General features: G+C 39.1%; 1 protein-coding gene across 6 annotated transcripts in view; it reads right to left on the reverse strand.

Moving 5' to 3' along the window:
* Positions 1-18797, reverse strand: part of abr (ABR activator of RhoGEF and GTPase) — a 121128-nt gene that overhangs the window by 6368 nt on the left and 95963 nt on the right. The window contains exon 1 of one of the 6 annotated variants that reach the window (XM_042008140.1): positions 6647-7188. The exons of the other annotated variants lie outside the window; for them this stretch is intronic. Coding sequence (XP_041864074.1) covers positions 6647-6832 — 186 coding nt within the window. The 5' untranslated portion in view covers positions 6833-7188. Of the gene's footprint in view, positions 1-6646; positions 7189-18797 lie in introns of those variants that run through there. 6 annotated transcript variants of the gene reach the window in all.

Below are 18797 nucleotides of genomic sequence, written 5' to 3' on the forward strand. Positions count from 1 at the left end.
GCCATGAGAGGGACTGGGCAGAGGTCCAGGATTTACTGGTGGATACACTCACAGGAAAAAACATTTAAACTATTCCTCCCACTTATTTCCTCCTCATTACTTTCTGCTAATTTTCAAGAAACCTGATTAAAAATGAATGCACTCAAATAGGGTTGTAAAAACAAAGGAGATCCATTACAGGCAGTCGTGCACTCAGTCACCCTTCTCAGACCTGAATCCTCTACTGGGCTAGTTTTTTTTTTATTAAAAATGCTTAGGATAGGAACTTGACCCATCCCTCCCCCACTTAAACTTTCATGGGAAATGAGTTACTTTGGCTCAGGGGGCCTGCATGACTGACTTACTTAGTTCATACTAAATATCGTATCTGGAATAAGAAGCTGAATACCAGGAGAAGGGTTCCATGACAAGAAACAGCTTTGGTGGCAATGAGTTGTGTCTGGTCAGCAGGAGGATTTCAGGTTTTATTTTAAGTGACAGCTCAGGCAGGAAACCAAAGGGAAGATGACAAGTAACAGATCAGAGACTTGAGAAATAAATAAATGAAAATTGTATTAATCAAAACTAGGTCAGAGGGTGAACATAGCAGGAATGAAACTATGCAAATATGTGTTTTTAGGGCAATTAAGATCCACCAGGAAGATTTACTTCTGGCTTATTTACGGTACATTCAGACATCTTAATGACCTGAAGACCAGCGCAGCTTTATTCCTTTTTATCTCAGTCCAGACAGACATAAAAATACAAAAACCAATTTCCTTCTTTAGGAACGCTTGAGGGGGATTTTGAGCACATAAGAGAATGTGTGCACATTCATACTCATGTCTAAGAAGAGATAAAAGTAAAAAAAAAAAGTCTTTTCCTTTCTCCAGAAGTCCTCAGGCTTCTATAAGTCTGATTAGGATCACATCACTCTGGACTCAAAGCTCTCTTTGTTGGGACCATGAAGCATATAATAGACATATGATTGAGGCGAGTGAGTGGACTGCACCCTGAGGTGAAGGAGAGAAATACTATAAAACTAGCTGGCGGTTATGACAATTGTACGCATTCCAGTTGGGGAAGAAACCTGCATTTTTTTTAATACAGGATACAAATTTGTGCTGTACCTGTGTTAGTTTTCATTCAGCTGGTGTGTTGCTCTGTTATATGTGAGCAGCAGATGTGGGACTCAGCTGGTTACTGTTTATTTCCTGCCAAAAGAGCATATGGCCCACTAAACCTGACCTCTATATGCTTAACCACACACCTACTTTCATGACTCTGTTCGAGTATCTGAAAAAAGCGCTGTAGTAACATTTGGCTGCCATGTGATATAGTTCACTTGTAGACCTTATGGACAATTCATGGCTGATTTCAGTATCTTTTTTTACTCCTGGCTGGACTTTCTGCAGTCATGCAGAAGACAGGCTGAAAGATCTTCAAACAGAGTCAAAGCCAAGAGACAAGATGTACACACAGTCTGTTCTCTACTCGCCTGATCTACAGGGACAGAACAAAGCTGATAAGTCACACTTTTTCACAGCCACATAGTTGCTTTTACTCAAACAGTGCAGCTGCTTCATGCTTTCATTTTCTTTAACACTTTTTTAATCTGTCTTTTGGATAAAAAAAATAGTTTAAGTTATCTAATCGTTTTGAATATTTTACAGATTTTTTCATGATAAAAATGCCTATAAGAAACAGTTTTATTTGTCTTTAACCCAGTTAGTCAGGCTACGTCTTCTTATGATGGAAAAGTACAACACAGATGTCACAGACTGGTTTATAACCGCTGACCTTTCATGTGTTAGACTACTGTGACGCTGCCTGCAATGACCCTTGCATGTAGCAAGCATGACTTTCTAGCTCTTTACATGCTAGTGACATGTGAGGCTGTACCAGTGAAGTAGTTCTATGTAAGAGCAGGTGCTCTTACATAGTGCTATTTCCAAGACCATGCATTTATAATCAGGACTAAAAATACTACATGTAGGTTTTCTTACTTTTACACATGTATTATTCTGTTACATGTAATTATTGGGTTACAAAGCTGAGGGTATAAATATGTAATTAATGTAGAACTAAGAGGACAAAAATTAATAAAGGAGTGTTAAAATACAACAAATGTCAGTTACTGGAATGAAAAGCAAAGCCTTATTAATAATAAAATCCCTACACACTTAATTATCTTGAAGTAGCGTGTTGTGTTGGAGATTTAATGTATGCGGGTGACAACATTCCAGAAAGCACAACTTGATCTTTTGATATGCAAAAATGAATTAACTGCTGCTTTAATTTGTCCTTTGTGTTTCATCGCGGTTTTCCTCCGCTGCTCTCTGGCTGATTAAATATTCATTTAGCTTTAGAAAGCTTTTTGTTAGTTCTTTAATTAGAACCTAGCTCAAACTGCACGGCCCCTTGGGTTTAGCGGGATTACAGGAACTGTTTGTGCAGCAATTGAGCTCTTTTTTAATTCCAACTTGCACATCACACTATATTTGCTTCACAGCATATACACAGCATGACTATTTTTAGACTCACATGACACATAAACATTATGTTTACATGTTCTTCAGTTGTGAGTTTCTTCATGCAGCTGTGAATGTCACCATGGCCATGGGAGGTCTTTGACTCAGTTGCCATGTTGCCTTTTCCCTTTGCTTGCACGTTTAAGCCAATAGGTGGGGATTTTCCAACAAATGAGAGTTGTGATTTGCAGAGTAGCCTCGCATCTTTGCCTGTGATTCTTGTATAGTGGCAGGAAACAGCAGCATGGAGACGAGTACTACACTTATGCAACATGACCCTGCCTGCAGCCTGGATGAGTAAGAGCGCTGCAGCACACAGAGCTGTGATTTGTCCTGAAATAAGAGAAGAAAAAGGGTGAAATATATCTAGAATATTCTGAATTTTACTTTGAGTTTAAAGTAAAAGTCAGTCTTCATTAGAAAGTGATGTCATATATATTTTTTTTATCTTAAAACAAATAATATTCTTGTATTCTTTCCTCACTGTTTCCACAATAAATTTGGACTAATTTCAGGAAAAGGTGATCAAATCTAAAACGGATGTTTCTGAATACCATCAGCACCAATTTTGGTCCCTCAACCTTCATCTAAAACCCACACACAGGTCAATGTTTGTTTTGGTCTCATTCAGGCAATCCACATTAATTATGTGATTTAATCTGACAAACCGCGCTGCTTCTATCAGGAGAAAGGAATCCAAAATAGATTTTCTTTTGCTGTAATGAGCCCACATGTTTCTTTTGGATAAAGGTACAGAGATGTGTTTTAATGTAAGGCTTGTGGTGGAGGTCACAGCTGTACTCTTCTGGTCATTTGTAACCTTTTCCACTAACAGCATGTAAAACTTGTAAGCCATTATATCATCTTTATTAATGTCTTCTCAGAAGAGTGAAGACAGCTGCTTCCACTGCAAAGAAGTGCCAGTTTTGAAGCATGATCAGCAAGGTGGTACCTCCTAGGTTTAACTATTCACAGCAGCTTGATGAGCTGAAAATTTTAATTTCTGTCTGGCTTGGTCATTTAGAGCTAATAAAAAAAAAGTTAAACAAGTTCTGTAAATTGATCTTTTTTTGACAACATGGCAACCCAGAGTCAGTTTCTCTATGAAGAGCCTGATCAAGCAAGTGATTAGACAACCATCACCAAACCCCTCAGCACCTAATTAGACGATCAATGTCTTGTGTTCACCCATCAGAGGCTGAATCCACCCTGAATACATGTACTGAAGATGTATCGCCAGAAGGAAAGGGGTTAATGCGGGTATCAGCCTGAGAATGTGTTACTGACCTCCTGTTCCTCTCCTGGAGCTCATTAACTAATCACAAGCCTCCACATGGGGGGATGGATAAGGGGCCAATAAAGGGCCATGCCTGCTAGTGGGGACAGGCGGAGATTTATGTGGCCTATATAAAAAGGCCATTAAGGGGACTAGCTGGCATTTAGGCAGGTGGATGGAATGAAACCCTAATATCTCATCTGCACTAATCAACATACTCAAATGGAGGAGGATGATTTTGTATGTGGGCTAAAAGAAGTGGAATGAGGGTGGTGGAGGGCAAATGATAATGGTCGGATGTGAGGATGAGATTCTCATCCATGGCTAAGCAAAGCCAGGACTGCAGCTCCATTGTTTGCTCACTAAGCTGGGTGTCCACAAAGACAATCGAATCGAACACACCCAGAAAACAGGTCACCAAACATGACCAAAAAAAACCTCAGCTTCCATCCAGCTACAGCTCAATCATCATTTGTTTGATGCTGGAACACAGAAGATATATGATGTCTGGTTTTAGTCCAATTACTTTCCTCATCTATTCACACTGTGTCTTAATTAGATGCTGCTGTAGGCGCTTAAAGAGAGAGGACGTTTCCCTGGTGTGCTTTCATACCCAAACCCATCCTTTACAAGCAGATTCCTCCAAACGCCATGTAAATAACACGATGCAAGCCGCACAAAAACAGCCAGAGTAACATGCCCTGAGTCTGCTTTTCCTGCCCACTTCAATAATTACAGCTATGCTTTCCCATAAAGACTAAACACTGAACTATAGATTTTAATGCAATTTAAAGACACATTTTAAGAAGCCAAATTAATTTAAAAAGCATAAAAATTAAGATATGAGCAAAGAAATTAAAGGAAATCGTGTATAATGATTTTATAAAGATACATATGACACAAACTGTGCATCAGCTCTTTCCTTTTCTTAACATAAATTCACAAAACATCCCGCAGTTTTCCGTCATGTCACAAGTTTATCTCAATTTTACCATGAAACAACAATCCCCACCATGAAAAAAAAGCATGATGGAGGGGGGCAGAAAGGGGGAATTGTAGAAGACCTGATAAGATCAAAAGGCAAACAGACAAGACAAATTTACTCAAACAAGCTGGCATTAAAAGTCTCCTGTATGAATGTATGAACGAACGGAGCTTCACAGAGGAGCTGGGTGAAGAGAGATTTCTGTAAAGACAAGAGTTAGGTGGCGGGATCAGATGCAACCTTAAGGAAAATATAAACAGTAAGAAAATACTTCATAGGCTCTTCACATTAAGATGCAACAACATGTGCAGAAAGGAGCAGAATAAATCAATATTGAACCTACAGGTCAATTCAGTAAAGTCTGGGTTTAAGGTCTAATCCCCGTTTTATTCCACACAGGATAACCGTGGTCAGCTTTCCTTGAGCTTATTTTGAATAATGCAAAGCACAGAAGCAAAGGTCAAACGTTTTCTCAACTTGATTTCATTGTTCTGAAGCAGTTTATTATGCACGCAAATTAAAACGGAAAAAGCTCATGACAAAGATAAGGCCGGACGAATAAACGTGCAGACACATGGAGAAACTGTCAACAAGATCTGAGGTTTTTTGATGTGAAGTTGTCATAGCTTTATACCTGCAAAGCTATGCATGTATTAGAACCAGCTTGTGTGCTTCAAAAGCATCTAAAAATAAAGAAGAACCTATTCATTTCTTTCACTGAATCAGCCACAAATTAGAATCAGCTTTTAAAATGTGCCACAACAGAACCGGTGTGTCTGCACCCAGGTTTGTAAAACTGATCCTTCAACACGGGGCGGAGGTTTGTAACAGACAGAAATGTCCCTTTCTTAATAAACCCTAAAACCCTATAATAATTTACAGTGACATCACTAAAATTTCTATCTAATCTTGGTCTAAAAGCCGAGTCAGCAGTAACATTTGCTTGTCTACACTGCCCACTTCTACCGAGAGCTTCAAATATTGGATCCAAAATCACACACTTGCATTGTTAGCTGTAAAAAATACACATGGTATGCAAGAATACAAGACATATTTCAGATCGTGTTTGGAATAAAGTTACAGTTAATTAGCAGAAAATAAAGAAAAAGGGTGGGAAAAGAAAAACAAAGCAAACAAAAAAACGCTGCTTAAAAAGGGCAAAGTACCAGCTGAGCCAGAGGCCGGTATTACCTAAAGTAAACAGCAGAGGGAGCTGTTCTGCTAGTAAAACATCTAAAAACCAACATTCACTATTTAGTCATCAGTAGGGGCTTTAAATACAAAAACGAAAAAAAAAATGGTGGGTGTAAAGTAGCCTTGGATGAGATGAAAAGGAGCATAAAGCTGTTATAATCCCCACTTGATTATTGTATAGTTCTGTATCCAGGGAAATTATAAATCCTCTCAGTATTTATTTCTCGAAATATGAACACCCTCTTCCATCACAAACAAATTATATTAATCCTCCATAATACTTAATATGTAACTGTAATATTAAATACTTTTAAAAAGCTGAAATGGAAACAAATATTTGAAGTATAAATCCCATTTGACAGATCAGAGTTATATTTGGCTCATAGAAGAAAAAAAAGAGCATAATTTAACTTTATTACTACAAGCAGATCGTAGTTTTGCCACCACTTCATTGCTTCCTTTTACGCAGTCAATAGACCCATCAGCTGAGAACAATAGTCAACTCTGCATTGAAAGAAACACACCCGGGGAGAGAACACACACACAGACACTGATAATAAATGAGAGGCAGAATGGACAGATGGAAGTGGCACAGTGATGAATGCAGGACAAATGCAATGAAGAGAAGGTTTAAAAAAAAGGAGAAAAGACAACGTATGTGTCAATATGTCAGCAAGAGACCTTTTGTCTGAGTAGTTTGCTGCGAACGCGGCCCCATAGCTTGGCCCCGGTGTTGGTGTGCCTCTTGAGCACAGGGGTCTGTGGCTGGCTGGACAGGTTGTGATGGTTCTGGTCCACGCAGCAGTGCTGCTCCAAGCGCTCGCACACTGAGTTCAAGTTTACATCCGATACCAGGATCTCCGTCATCCCAAAGCCGCTGAATCCCCCTTCCACCGCAACACAGGTGGAGGAAGTGTGCTGCTCACAAGGAGGAGGAGGTGGAGGAGGAGGAGAGGAAGGATCCCCACGTAACCTTTGACTGATCGCTGCACCAGGTGCTGGAAAGTTGCCGCAGGAATGACAAAAAACAAAAAAGCTAGCAAATATTCACTTCAATAAAGAAAAGATGATGAATGGAAGGAGGACAAGATGCTGCCATGATCTCCTTGATAAGTCTGATGATAATTCCAGGTAGGATCCAGTTTCTGGGAGTTCATTCCCCAGTCAGCTGCCAGCATCTCTTCGCAGCGGAATGTGACTTCCACAACGGAAAACACAGATACAGAGCGCTACAGCGAGGCAGAGAGAGACAGAGACAGTAGATGGGAGGGGTGAATGAGCTCCTGAGCCTCCCCGCTTCTCCAGATGTTGATGGACACACCTCCAAAGCAGGGGAGGGAGGGGAGAGGAGGACGGCACTATGAACAGTCAATGAGAAATGAAGCAGGAGAAAGAGAGGAGGGAAGAATGGACGGCTAAATGCCGTACTGTGTTTTGGGCAGCACTTTGACCCTGTCAACCTTTCCCAGAGCTGGTCAGAACACTCAGGAAGGGAGCAGAAACAGAAAGATGGAGCATGAAATAACTAAATTAGCTTAAATCTTTAACACAACTGCACAAAGTACAAGCTTCTGTATTGTCATACCCTCCTCTTTGTGTGCCTGTTAACTGAGCCTCTCTCAGTATACATCCTCTCCACTCACTGCAGATGAAAACGGATTTTTCCACTACAGCGCTTCACCCTTTTCACGAGGCCTGTGTGTTGATGCTGGAAAGCCACTCAAACACATCCACGCTGGCACATCCTGGGAGACACGCAGAGCGCATCACCATGTTTATTCAACAGGACAGCCAGAGAGCTGGCTGCTCTTAAGTGGCGTATTCCTCAAGAGAACAGATCGATGCGTAGCAAAGGGAGTCTGTATATGCCTGTCAAAGCCCATCTCTGTCCTCTGTGTCCCTTCCCATCTGAATTAGAGTGGGGAAAGTATTCTGCTCGGGAAAGGTTAGAGATGCAGGGATGCATTTTAAAAGCCTCCAGAGTGGTGGTCGTGATTCAGAGTCTGCTGATGAGAAAACGTGTGTCTGCTGATTGTACAATGATTCATGAAGAGATTCGGACAAGGAGAGAAGAGTATGTCATGCAATATCCTTAAGTGTCTGCAAACAGCTGTTTGCTGAAGTGTAAATTAGGATCTATTAACATTTGACCTGATATAAATATTTATATGTACACACACACACACACACACACATTTAAATAAATCCAATTTTGAAGAAAGAAGAAACCTTTCCATCTCCCCTAATAGGAAGGGGAATAAAAATAACCAAAGTTACTCAATTACTGACTTCTGAACAAAATGAATGAATAGCTCGTCTGTATTCCTTCTCTGACAGCAGAGATTATATCTTGACATAATCTCCCTTTACAGTCGAGTCATCGCAGGGTGTTCTGGATGCCAGCAGATGATACTGTGTGGTAAAAACATATGGGTCAGTGTGCGTTCTGCACTGATGATAAAACAGCGAGCAGATGGGAAGGGTGAGCAGGACAGAGATCATGTCTGACTGTGACCGAAAGCGGAGGAGGTGGCTTTAGTATGGACGAGTCCTCAGCCAACCCTCACCACAGAGTATTTTTAACTCTCAGGGTTCGGAACCATGAAACATACACACTGCATGCGTCACAGCGTGGAAAGAATGTCTGGGAAAACCATGTTTTGAAAAGTTGAGAGAAAAACGGAAAAACACGGGGAGATGGGGGATATTTCTGTGTAGGATGGGAGAGATGGGGAAATCTGAAATAGCTGCTTAAATGTTAACTATGCTGAAAGTTAAGAGACTAACATAAGCAAAGAAGGAAAAATTATTTGGTAATATCACTCAAAATCAGCATTATTGGAATAATAAAAGTAAAGATATTAAGAAAAAAGGATTTTCTGACACTACTGAAGTTTTTTTACACTGGTGCCCCCTAACGAAGGCTACATCAGCATCCATCTTGCATCCTGTCTCTTCTCTGAGCTCTTTCCAGCCAGTAAAAGTCAGTCCAATGTTGACTCATCTTATCTCTTGCTCTTCACACTTCCATTCTTTTCCTTGCTTCCTTCAATAACACCGACCTGAGTTTCTTTGCTTAATTAGCCATGTTATAAGGTGACATGGTGGTTTCTCATGTCAGCGTGCCTTCAAAACCAGTCGGAAGCACAAAGGTTTAAGGCTTGAATGTAGTGTTGCTTTAAACAGCAAATGCTCATGTGTAAGATCAGAGGACGGTAGGGATCTCACGATAGTTCAATCATTCAGTGATAATAAATGTTAATAAACCTCACACAGTAAAAACCCAACATTATGTTATCTGGTTACGCTGTCTGACAGTAATAAGAAAAAAATTCCCATTGATTTAATGCAGTTTACAACAAGCAGTTATTCAATAATAAATGATTTTTTCTTTTATTAGATATACTCAGCACAGGCACAATGGCTACAGCCATGTCAGATTTATGACGCATCTTATCTGTTCTTTTAATTGAGCTGAACTGAAGTTCAAAGTACATCTTTAATTTTTCTGTTCCTAAATTGAATTTGAACTTGCTAAAGCCGATTAACTTCCCCCTCGTGAGCATGATTTACTGCAGCTGGTAGCTTGTCTTTGCCAACATTTTCTTTTTTTAGTTGATATCCACTGGAATGGCCGAGAGATGGGACAGAGCACAACTGGGAAAATCCAAGAAGCTCCGTCCGGATGTGAGAAAAAAGATCATAGCCGTACACTGTCAGGAATGTGTTTTGTCACAATTTCTAGAAAAAACAGCAGATCATGTGATCCTTCGATTAAACGGCTGAACTGGTACAAATTACTTTGCCAACAGGAGGAAGTTACAACAGGATCATCCTTAGCTGAGAGATGAAAAAAAAGAGTTTGGATAACACAGACTTGTCATGAACTACAATGTGCAGCAACACCACGACCACAGAGGAAACCTGATGCCTGTAGAACAATTTACCAGCACAGTACCCCCTAAACCAAGGACGGACCACATTCAGCGCAACCTGATCTCAAGTAAACCAGGACCAGTAAAAACTGGTAACCTGTAAATAATGAAAACTCCATTTTAAAACTGATCTTAGAGGAAAGACACACAAGGACATTATCAAGTCGTTTACATTAACTATCCTTTTATAAAACTTTATGAACAACCTTAAATTTCTTGAGAAAAATGTGCAGATTTATGTAATTTTATTCAAATAAAAAACATTTATATATTAAAATACAAGATATATTTTAGAGTTTTGCAAAAAGAAATATAAATTTATTGAATAAATTTTATATTTTTATTTAAAGTTGTTCATAAAACTGAACAATTTCATACATTTTTAATCTGTTTAATAACTTAATATTTATTATATATTTGATTATTCACATTACATTTTAATTTTCTATCTCTGTATAAACTTTTTTAAACTTATTTTATTTTTTATTTTATTATTACATCTAATTTATTATTACAACTTAAAAATCACTACACCTACAAACTGAAAAATACAGTATTTCACATTATGATTAGAGTAACTTTTAAAGATGTAGAAGTTATTTTAAATGGACATACGAGTACATTTCTGTGTCTGTGTAGTAGTTCTGACCACCTGAACGGACTCACTTCATAATACATACTGAAGTCAGTTCTATTGAGTAGGTATCCCTCTTTTTTATTTTGTCATGTACCCCCTGGTGTGTCTCCAAGTACCCCAAGAGGTATGTGTACCCCCATTTAAGAAATGCTGAAGAAACTGTCACGAGGAAAGTTCGAAGGAATAAATGTGGGGAATTCAACCTGAATTCACAGTGATGAAAACATCACACCCAGGTGCTGCTTTGCTACCAGTGGAAATAACAGACAATGAAAATTTCATACAATAATAATAATAATAATAATAAAATCCTTCTGTAAAATTTCAAAGACAAGTCTACTGATGAATCTGGTCCAGTGTTTTCACCCTAATCCTCAGCAAAAGCTCAAACATTAAGGAGAAATCATTTCTCTTTATTCCACACCATGTTGCTCTAATTTTGCAGCTATTTTTGCCACTTCTGGTTTTCTTTTTGTCTCAAGAAAGCCTGAAAGTCAAAACAAACCAAGGACAGTGCAGCCATTGCCAGTACAACCAGTTCAACCAGAGTCCAAAACGTCACAACCCATCAAATCAGCGAAATCACTGAGTGGACAGACGTGTACAGATGCACTCCCAACGCAGATCACAAACACACACGCTGTACATTTATACATTCAGGGCTCCACTCTCTAGTGTTAGCTCATGATTTATTCATAGCATTAAAACTACACACTGCACATGCAGACATGTTAACCCAGAAGTCTGTGGGTTCACACACACATTAAACAGCTCTGGCTGTTCTGTAAGAGTCTCACCACCACAGCTCACCAAAAACCCAAATTTACTCCACATGTGACATTTAAATATAAAATAATAACAGGATTGTTGTACCATGATAATATTTGTCTTTACTGTTTTAGAGGCAACCATTTTTAGCTCTGTGGCTCTGCTGGATGGGGTTTTCTCTGCGTAAATGACCCCTTATTTTCCTAAAAGGTACCGCACAGATAAAAAAAAAAAAGCACAGCAGAGATAAGCTCAGTGAAGAAGACGAACAACTGTGTGGGGCCTTGAGCTGGGGAGACATGGGAATGGTGTAAAGATGAAAGATGCAAGTAGGAGAGGAGGAGGGAGTCCAGCAGGGAGATAAGACAAGGAGTTCTGGTGGGAATGAAGAACTACATGAAAGAAAGGAGTAATTAGTAAAACTGTGAATCCTTGATATGCTTTTCTTCAATGCAAGCTTTGACATTATTGGGCTGCTGTAGCTGCTTCAGGTCAATTTTCTGTCAGTACTTTTTTTAATCTGGTACACTATCATGTGTGTATTTGATGAAGACAAAATATAAATGATTTTGCTTCATAATGTGGAAATAAAACCATCTAATTACATGAAAAGGCGAGAAAGCAACTGTTTACTCCTGAGCACCCATGCTCTGACATCAGGTTCAATCTTAGCTCTTAATTACAGATGTTATGGGCTGCACATCCCCCATAAAGCCTCTCCACAAGGAGGGGAGAGGTATCGTTGAAGCAGGGCCCTTATTTCCAAACCCAGTCAGGATGGAAAGCTGCTCCCTGACATACTCTTTTCTGTTGATTCTGCAATTCTCCTCCCTGCTGGCTTCAGCACCACCCTGTCCATCAGAAACACCTTTAAGGCCTGCAGATAGAATAATGATCAATTTCTCAGCTGCAACCCTCCACCATGAATATGGAACAGTTCCAAAGCCGAGCTTATCTAATGAACGTGGGATGGGCACACTGTCAGCTGCATTGTATCACTGTTGTCTATCTGACTGTTAATAAAAGCTTTCCTCTTTTTTGGGGGGAAATGCAGAATTTGTCTGTGAGCGTGAAGCCAAGTGGTAACTTATTTATTTCCATGTCACAAGCAGTTTAGTGAAAGCTGCCACACTCAGTCAAACCTGGAGTAATTGACTGTCCTGCTTTGTTTATGCATAAAATGTCTGTATAATTAATTGTTTACGGTTAGAAAAATAAAGAAAGTCCACAATGAAAGCTTATTTGACTTAAATAGAGGGAAAAAAATCCACACCAGTTTTACTGAGTATGGATTAAACATGTGGGCTCTAACAGGTTAGTTTAAGAAGTACTGTTGAGATCACTGTTGAGTTTTGGACATGATGGTACTTCGCTCCTACTTCTAGCTTGGAGGAAAAGAAACTTATTGCACAAAGTAATGTCTCAACTCTGAATTTCAGCAAAAACATTCTTCTCAGTTTTTTTTTAATGAAGCATTTTAACTGTAAAGTTATAAAGCTGGAAGAAGTTATGAAGCTGCCACAGTGGACACCCAAGGGTTTGTTTGTTATAACCTGACCATCATTACCACAGGAGCTGCATACATGATAGCTTTCTGTTTATTCCACTAAACCTATATGTGTACATTCCTGCTTTGGCCTCAGCTCTGTAATGTTCCTACTGGTAACATCGAAGGAGGGTAACAAGATAAAAGTGATCATTCGGGACTTGAAATACAATGAAACTGAAAGAAAAAGGTCATCAGTCTTTGGTTTATTTGACTTACTCATCAAAAAATGACAAAGTGCTGCATGTTAATCACATGCACATCACTGAAGACAGTGATTGGCTGACACTGCAAACTGGGCTGAGAGTGGATAATTCAATCAGGTTTAAGTCGATGATACACTATAAGCATGTTTACTGGATGACCCACTCCACCTCTTTGATCTTTCCTGCTGCTGCTGGAGCTTAAGGAGGAGGAAGGAGAAACAGAGTTTAGAAAAAAGGAAAAGAAAAGAAAGTGTGTGTGAGGGGCTTTCGAGGGAGGGTCCTTTAGGGTACAAAGTGCTAAATGGAAGTGCGGAGGTGGGGGGAAGTTTGGCAGGGTGGGAAATCACAGCCTTAGGGTGCTCTTCTCTTTCTTTCATCTGTGCCGTTAGAGGCGTCTTCCTCTGATAAAACCCTCCATCACTTATTAAGCACATTGGAACAAAAATGAGGAAAGGAAACTGAGGAGGGAAGTAAAGAGGATGAGCAAAGAGGAGCTAGCATGTAGCTGGAGTCTGATCTGTGTGGTTGGGTGTGGCTGGAAACAGATAGAGGGTCTTTCAGAGAGCAGGTAGTAAAGAATGCGACATTTCAAAAAAACACTCAGATATTTTAAATCTTAAAACCTATTTAAATACAACTATTCATAATGGGTTTTAAAAGGTGCTTTTTTATTCATGTAAAGAATATTTTTGATACCTATTGGTAAATTTTGACGCATGCAAAAAACAGAGAGAAAAAGATAAACTAAGGGAGAAGGTAGGAAATCAAAAAGCAGAGTGATGCAAGACCAAACAGTAAAGCAGAAATGCTGCAGGTTCTGCATTACGCACCATTCAAGCAACGAGGTCACCCTCTGCACACAGTGATGCTCGTGTATTTTAGCCTCTATGATTTAGTTTTTTTTATCAACTTCATTTGTAAGAATGCCCATTATTAAAGATTATTATTTCCATTATAAGGTTTTGTAGTGTTAATTTTGATTAGTCACCCATATTTCTTTTGGCAGATAGACAACCAGCTGATGGTCTATATTAATTTAACCTGAAATAATTCACAACAGTAGTAATCACGTCTTTTTAGGTGTAATTACAGCCACAATTTAAAAAGAAAAAACCTACAATACACCAGACAACCTATTATTAAAAGAAGTAAAGAAGTGGGCCTACTTGGTGGAATTGATTATAGTATTTAAAAAAAAAACAAACAGCTCATTGTCTCTGATTACAACTGATCCCATTTTATTGGTAAATATAGGACCATGCAATATGAGCATAGCTTGGGTTTACTTAAAACATTAAAGAATAAAAATCTCAACTACACAAGCCAAATTAAGAGAAGGACGTTGATAACTCATCTCTGTACTGATGTCTTTACCCCTCATGTTGTGTTCTAGTAGTCATCTTGGATTTTTGCAGCCACATCTACTAAATAATTAAGAACTTGTTAAGAAGATGTTAATTGAGCGGTTGCCATGACACCCAATAATAATGGATTCAGAGTAATACAGTTAATCAGTGAGTAATATAAAGTTACCCTTCACACACCACAAGAAGAGCTACTAACACCCAGTATAGTGGCTCACTAATATTTAAGTCTTATAAAAACATTAGGAATGAAACTGTCTCCTCTGTCACGGCAGCTATTTCTAGTGCAGACTGGAGTTAGTTGTGAGTTCTTCTTCTCTTTGGTGTGATGTGGATGTAACCTGCACCATGCTGAAATTGTAATCTCTGCTTGACTGGGATGAGGTTGTATTACATCCGAGTAGCATGACCCAGTTCCAGTGATGAAGAGAGTGCAGCCTCGAAGGACCAAGCTGCTGCTGACCTGCTTGAATAATTCATCTTAAAGTGTGCGCCCACTGCTGACTGGACGCAGCCACCTGGAAGATTACACGAACAGGGAGGATGATGGTGGGACTAAGAGAAGAAGAAATGACAGGATGAGCTTGACTGATATGAGATGAGACGAGGATGTGTTATGCAACTGGGGAATACATTGTGAAGTGGCAGAGAGAAATATATGATGTATATTTTTGAGGATAAGAAGGTGCGTCAATTAAAAACACACGATTCAGTTTGTTTGGTGAGTTGGTAACAGGCCAGTTTTTACCATCTTTACTCTCATGGTCAAGCCAAACACCCACAAGCTTAACTAAACAGCACTTCGGTGCGCATATGCCCCCTTAATTACAGATACATCTGACTCACGGTGCAAATTTTCCTTCTTAAATTCCTAATTTTCTAAATTCAACCGCTCTTTGATTTCATACAAGAGAAAGGCACTAGAAGGGTTAAAATCTCTAGCTGGCTGGAATCAACTTGCCAGCTGTGGTAACAACTGAAACTCACATTTAATCAGCTATAGCTAGCTAGATTATCAAACGTAGCTCCATCAATGTTGAGATAAATATATATATTATTATTTCCAGATGAATCTCTTTAAATATTATACCAAGGCAGAGGAAGTTAGTCCTTATACTGGCCTTATTACCATAACATTGTGCACAAATGCCAAATTAAGTAGAACAATTGTGATTTAATTCTGGTCTGCATCAATTTAGCTGAAGTGGTAAACATCATCATCAAAGTGACACATATTCATAAGTGAAATAAAATCCCTTTGACACTTTTGTTCAAGTAAAATCAGGTCAGCTATTCTATCAGACACACACACACACACATTTACAGAAACAAAAAACAAAGCTCCCTCCCCCACTTTCCAAGGATAAAAAAAACCACTTTGGTGTCAAAACCTCATTTGCAGGTGAACAATCCATTAACTTCCTTGTGGAAAATCAATTGCTTAATCAATATAGAAATCCACCAGCTTCAGCCCCCAGCGATGGCTGTAAAAGAGGAGCTGCAGCTGCTGTCTCTCTGATGTGTCACTACTCCATCGCCAACTCCTCTCCTTTCTGTCTCTTCCTGCTTTGATCTTCAGTCATCCCTCTTTTTCTCACTCAGACTAAATAAATTAGAAACTAAACACAAGCACTTTCCAATAATGATTCATGGCGACAGTCAGTGGCAGGACGAATGTGGATGGATCGCACAGACACAATGAAACTTTATCAGAAGGGAGAAGACGAGATACCAGCAGGAAGAGATGCAATCAACCCAAACAACTCCTCCACATCTCCTAGAACACACACATCTACAGTACACGTTCCTCTCCCTGATATTATACAACACACATTACATAAGTCAAACAACTTGTGACTGTGAAATAGACTTTGGAGGTGCCCTCCCTCACAAACACCCACTCAGCTCTTTGAAAGCAGAGGCTTGAGCCGGCAGATCAACGCATTTTTAAATTCTGTCAGGGATGGATGTTTTTTTAAAAAAAAGTTTTTTCAGATGAATTCACGACACACTGGTTATGCAACAGGCCGCTTCAAGCGAAGCGATGCGGAGAAAAACTCTGACGCTGTGCATAACAGTGTTGATCTCCAAGGTTATCCAAAGTGGCTAATTTAGATTTTGTGTAATAATATAAGCACATTTTAAAATAAGAGTGAGCTGAAAGCTGTCTTTGCTGGTTCACTATGTTGTTATGAACTCATCTTATCACATATCTCAAGTTCAAAACATCTTCACTGGTAGTCTGGAGGGGTTTAAGAAACTCTTCCTCCACATGAAAACTATTACATCATTATTAGTGACAGCACAAGGGGACCTAAAATCAAGCTCTACGTCCGGAAAGGGAGCTTTGTTATTAAATATATGAAAGGGCTAAACAAAAAGCCAAAGCATTTTGTAAATATTATCTTAAGTGTAAAAATTATTACAGTGTTTGGATATCTTTCAAGTGAGTTAAGCACCTGCTGGAGTGACCAGCTGTCAGCGGAGCATCCATTAGTATAGACTGAAGAAGATCTGCATGACTCAGCAGACTATGAAATCATCCATAACACCTGATTACACACACTTCAGGTTTAGAGAGAGTATTTACAGAAGCAGGTTCAATGCCTGATACTTTTTGGTTAAAAACATAAAAATACATTCTCCAAAATATGCCTGCGATGAGAACACTAGCACAAGCGTCCCCTAGGTCTGCAGAGTACCGTCAGGAAACAGGGAGCCTCCCTCCCTCGCCTTGGGACAGGAAGTCATAAAACAGGATCAAACGTCTGGCAATGCTGACAGCCATGCCATATGAACTGTATAATGTCATGGGAGATCGTAGATTGAACAACAACTCCAAGCAGTTCAAACCAGAATTACAAAAAATGTACTTGAAACTGAAAATATTGCAGCCTAAAGTCTACTGATGCATGTCCAGTTTCTTTTGCACACTCATACCCTGAAAATACTCAAACTCCTTTAAAAATCAATAAAAGTTTAGCTGAAAAATGTTTTTCTATAGTTTTAGGTAAGTGTTTAACTAGTAACAGAAAACATATTGACTTAAGCAGGGAAGCAGATACAAATCAAATCAAATAAGCACTACCCCCGCTGTGCCTCAGTTCTAGCTCATGCAAAGGTTAGAGGGCAAAGTCTAGATAAGTCTACAAGCTAAAAGTACTATTTTAGGGCCATGGACTCTCTTTAAGGCTCTCTAAAAGCCTGGGAAAATCAGTGTGTTCTCCTTAGCCAGCAGATTTCATGTCCACAGTTGTTCTATCTGACATGAAGATACATCCTGAGGCTCAAAGTGGAGCCGAACAGATGACTTGGAAAGAGCGGCAATGCCTTAAGCTACGACTGAGCCACCTAATGTTTTGATTGAACAAGTTTATTTGAACATAATGACAAAATATACAAACAAAAAGGGAAATAAAAACACAAAAAGAAAACAAAAGTTCAAAAGGAGTGGGTGAAAGCATAAGCTTATCTAATCTGATCCCAGCAAATCACAACAAATTCCAATTGTTATACCTTAGTGTTTAATAATTAACACCATCGTCTTATAATGAAACAATAGTGATAATAATGGTAAAAATGGTAAATGGATTTGTACTTATATAGTGCTTTTCCAGCCAGCTTGACCTCTCAAAGCACTTTACACTGCCAGTCACAGTTACCCATTCACACACACGCACACACTCATACTCATACTCCGATAGCCACATCAAGAGGCATCTTGGGGTTAAGTGTCTAGCTCACGGACACTTTGACATGTGGTCAGGGAAGCCTGGAATCGATCCACCGAACCGCCCTAATAATAATACTCAGTATGTACATCAATATCTCAATACATGTTTGTCATGGAGCTAAGTAGTAATAATAATTGTACTAACAAAGATAGCAATAATAATGATAGTAATACGTTATAAGCCATTTTTTACTGAAAAAACACCATTTTGGGTGCAGTCTTTTTTTTTTTTTAATCTTTCACTTAAAATGTCTTGTTAGAAAGTATGAACCCTCCCAACCAGCAGAGGCAATTTATACCTTCACAATCCTGTTTTTACCCACTTAAAGTGGGACAATGAGATATACTGAGGCTTTAGGGGCCAGGAACAGAGTATATAAACAGATATGAGAGCTTATGGAGGTAAATACACAGAAATAAAAATGCTTCATTAAAGACTTTAGGGCTCAAACACAATGAACACCTTAGGAGAGAACACACAGATGTCTTCACCCGCCGCTCCTAATAGACAGCAGCAGTAATGCTCTTATCTCAAGAATTACTGGAAATTTCAACAGGAATGCCAGTGAATAAAAAATATGGGATGTAAATAAAACGTACAAACAGATATAAAAATCTCTAGTGAAAATGAGGTTTCTCACAT

The sequence above is a fragment of the Melanotaenia boesemani genome, chromosome 15 (assembly GCF_017639745.1).
Source record: "Melanotaenia boesemani isolate fMelBoe1 chromosome 15, fMelBoe1.pri, whole genome shotgun sequence".
In the NCBI taxonomy this organism is placed as follows: domain Eukaryota; kingdom Metazoa; phylum Chordata; class Actinopteri; order Atheriniformes; family Melanotaeniidae; genus Melanotaenia; species Melanotaenia boesemani.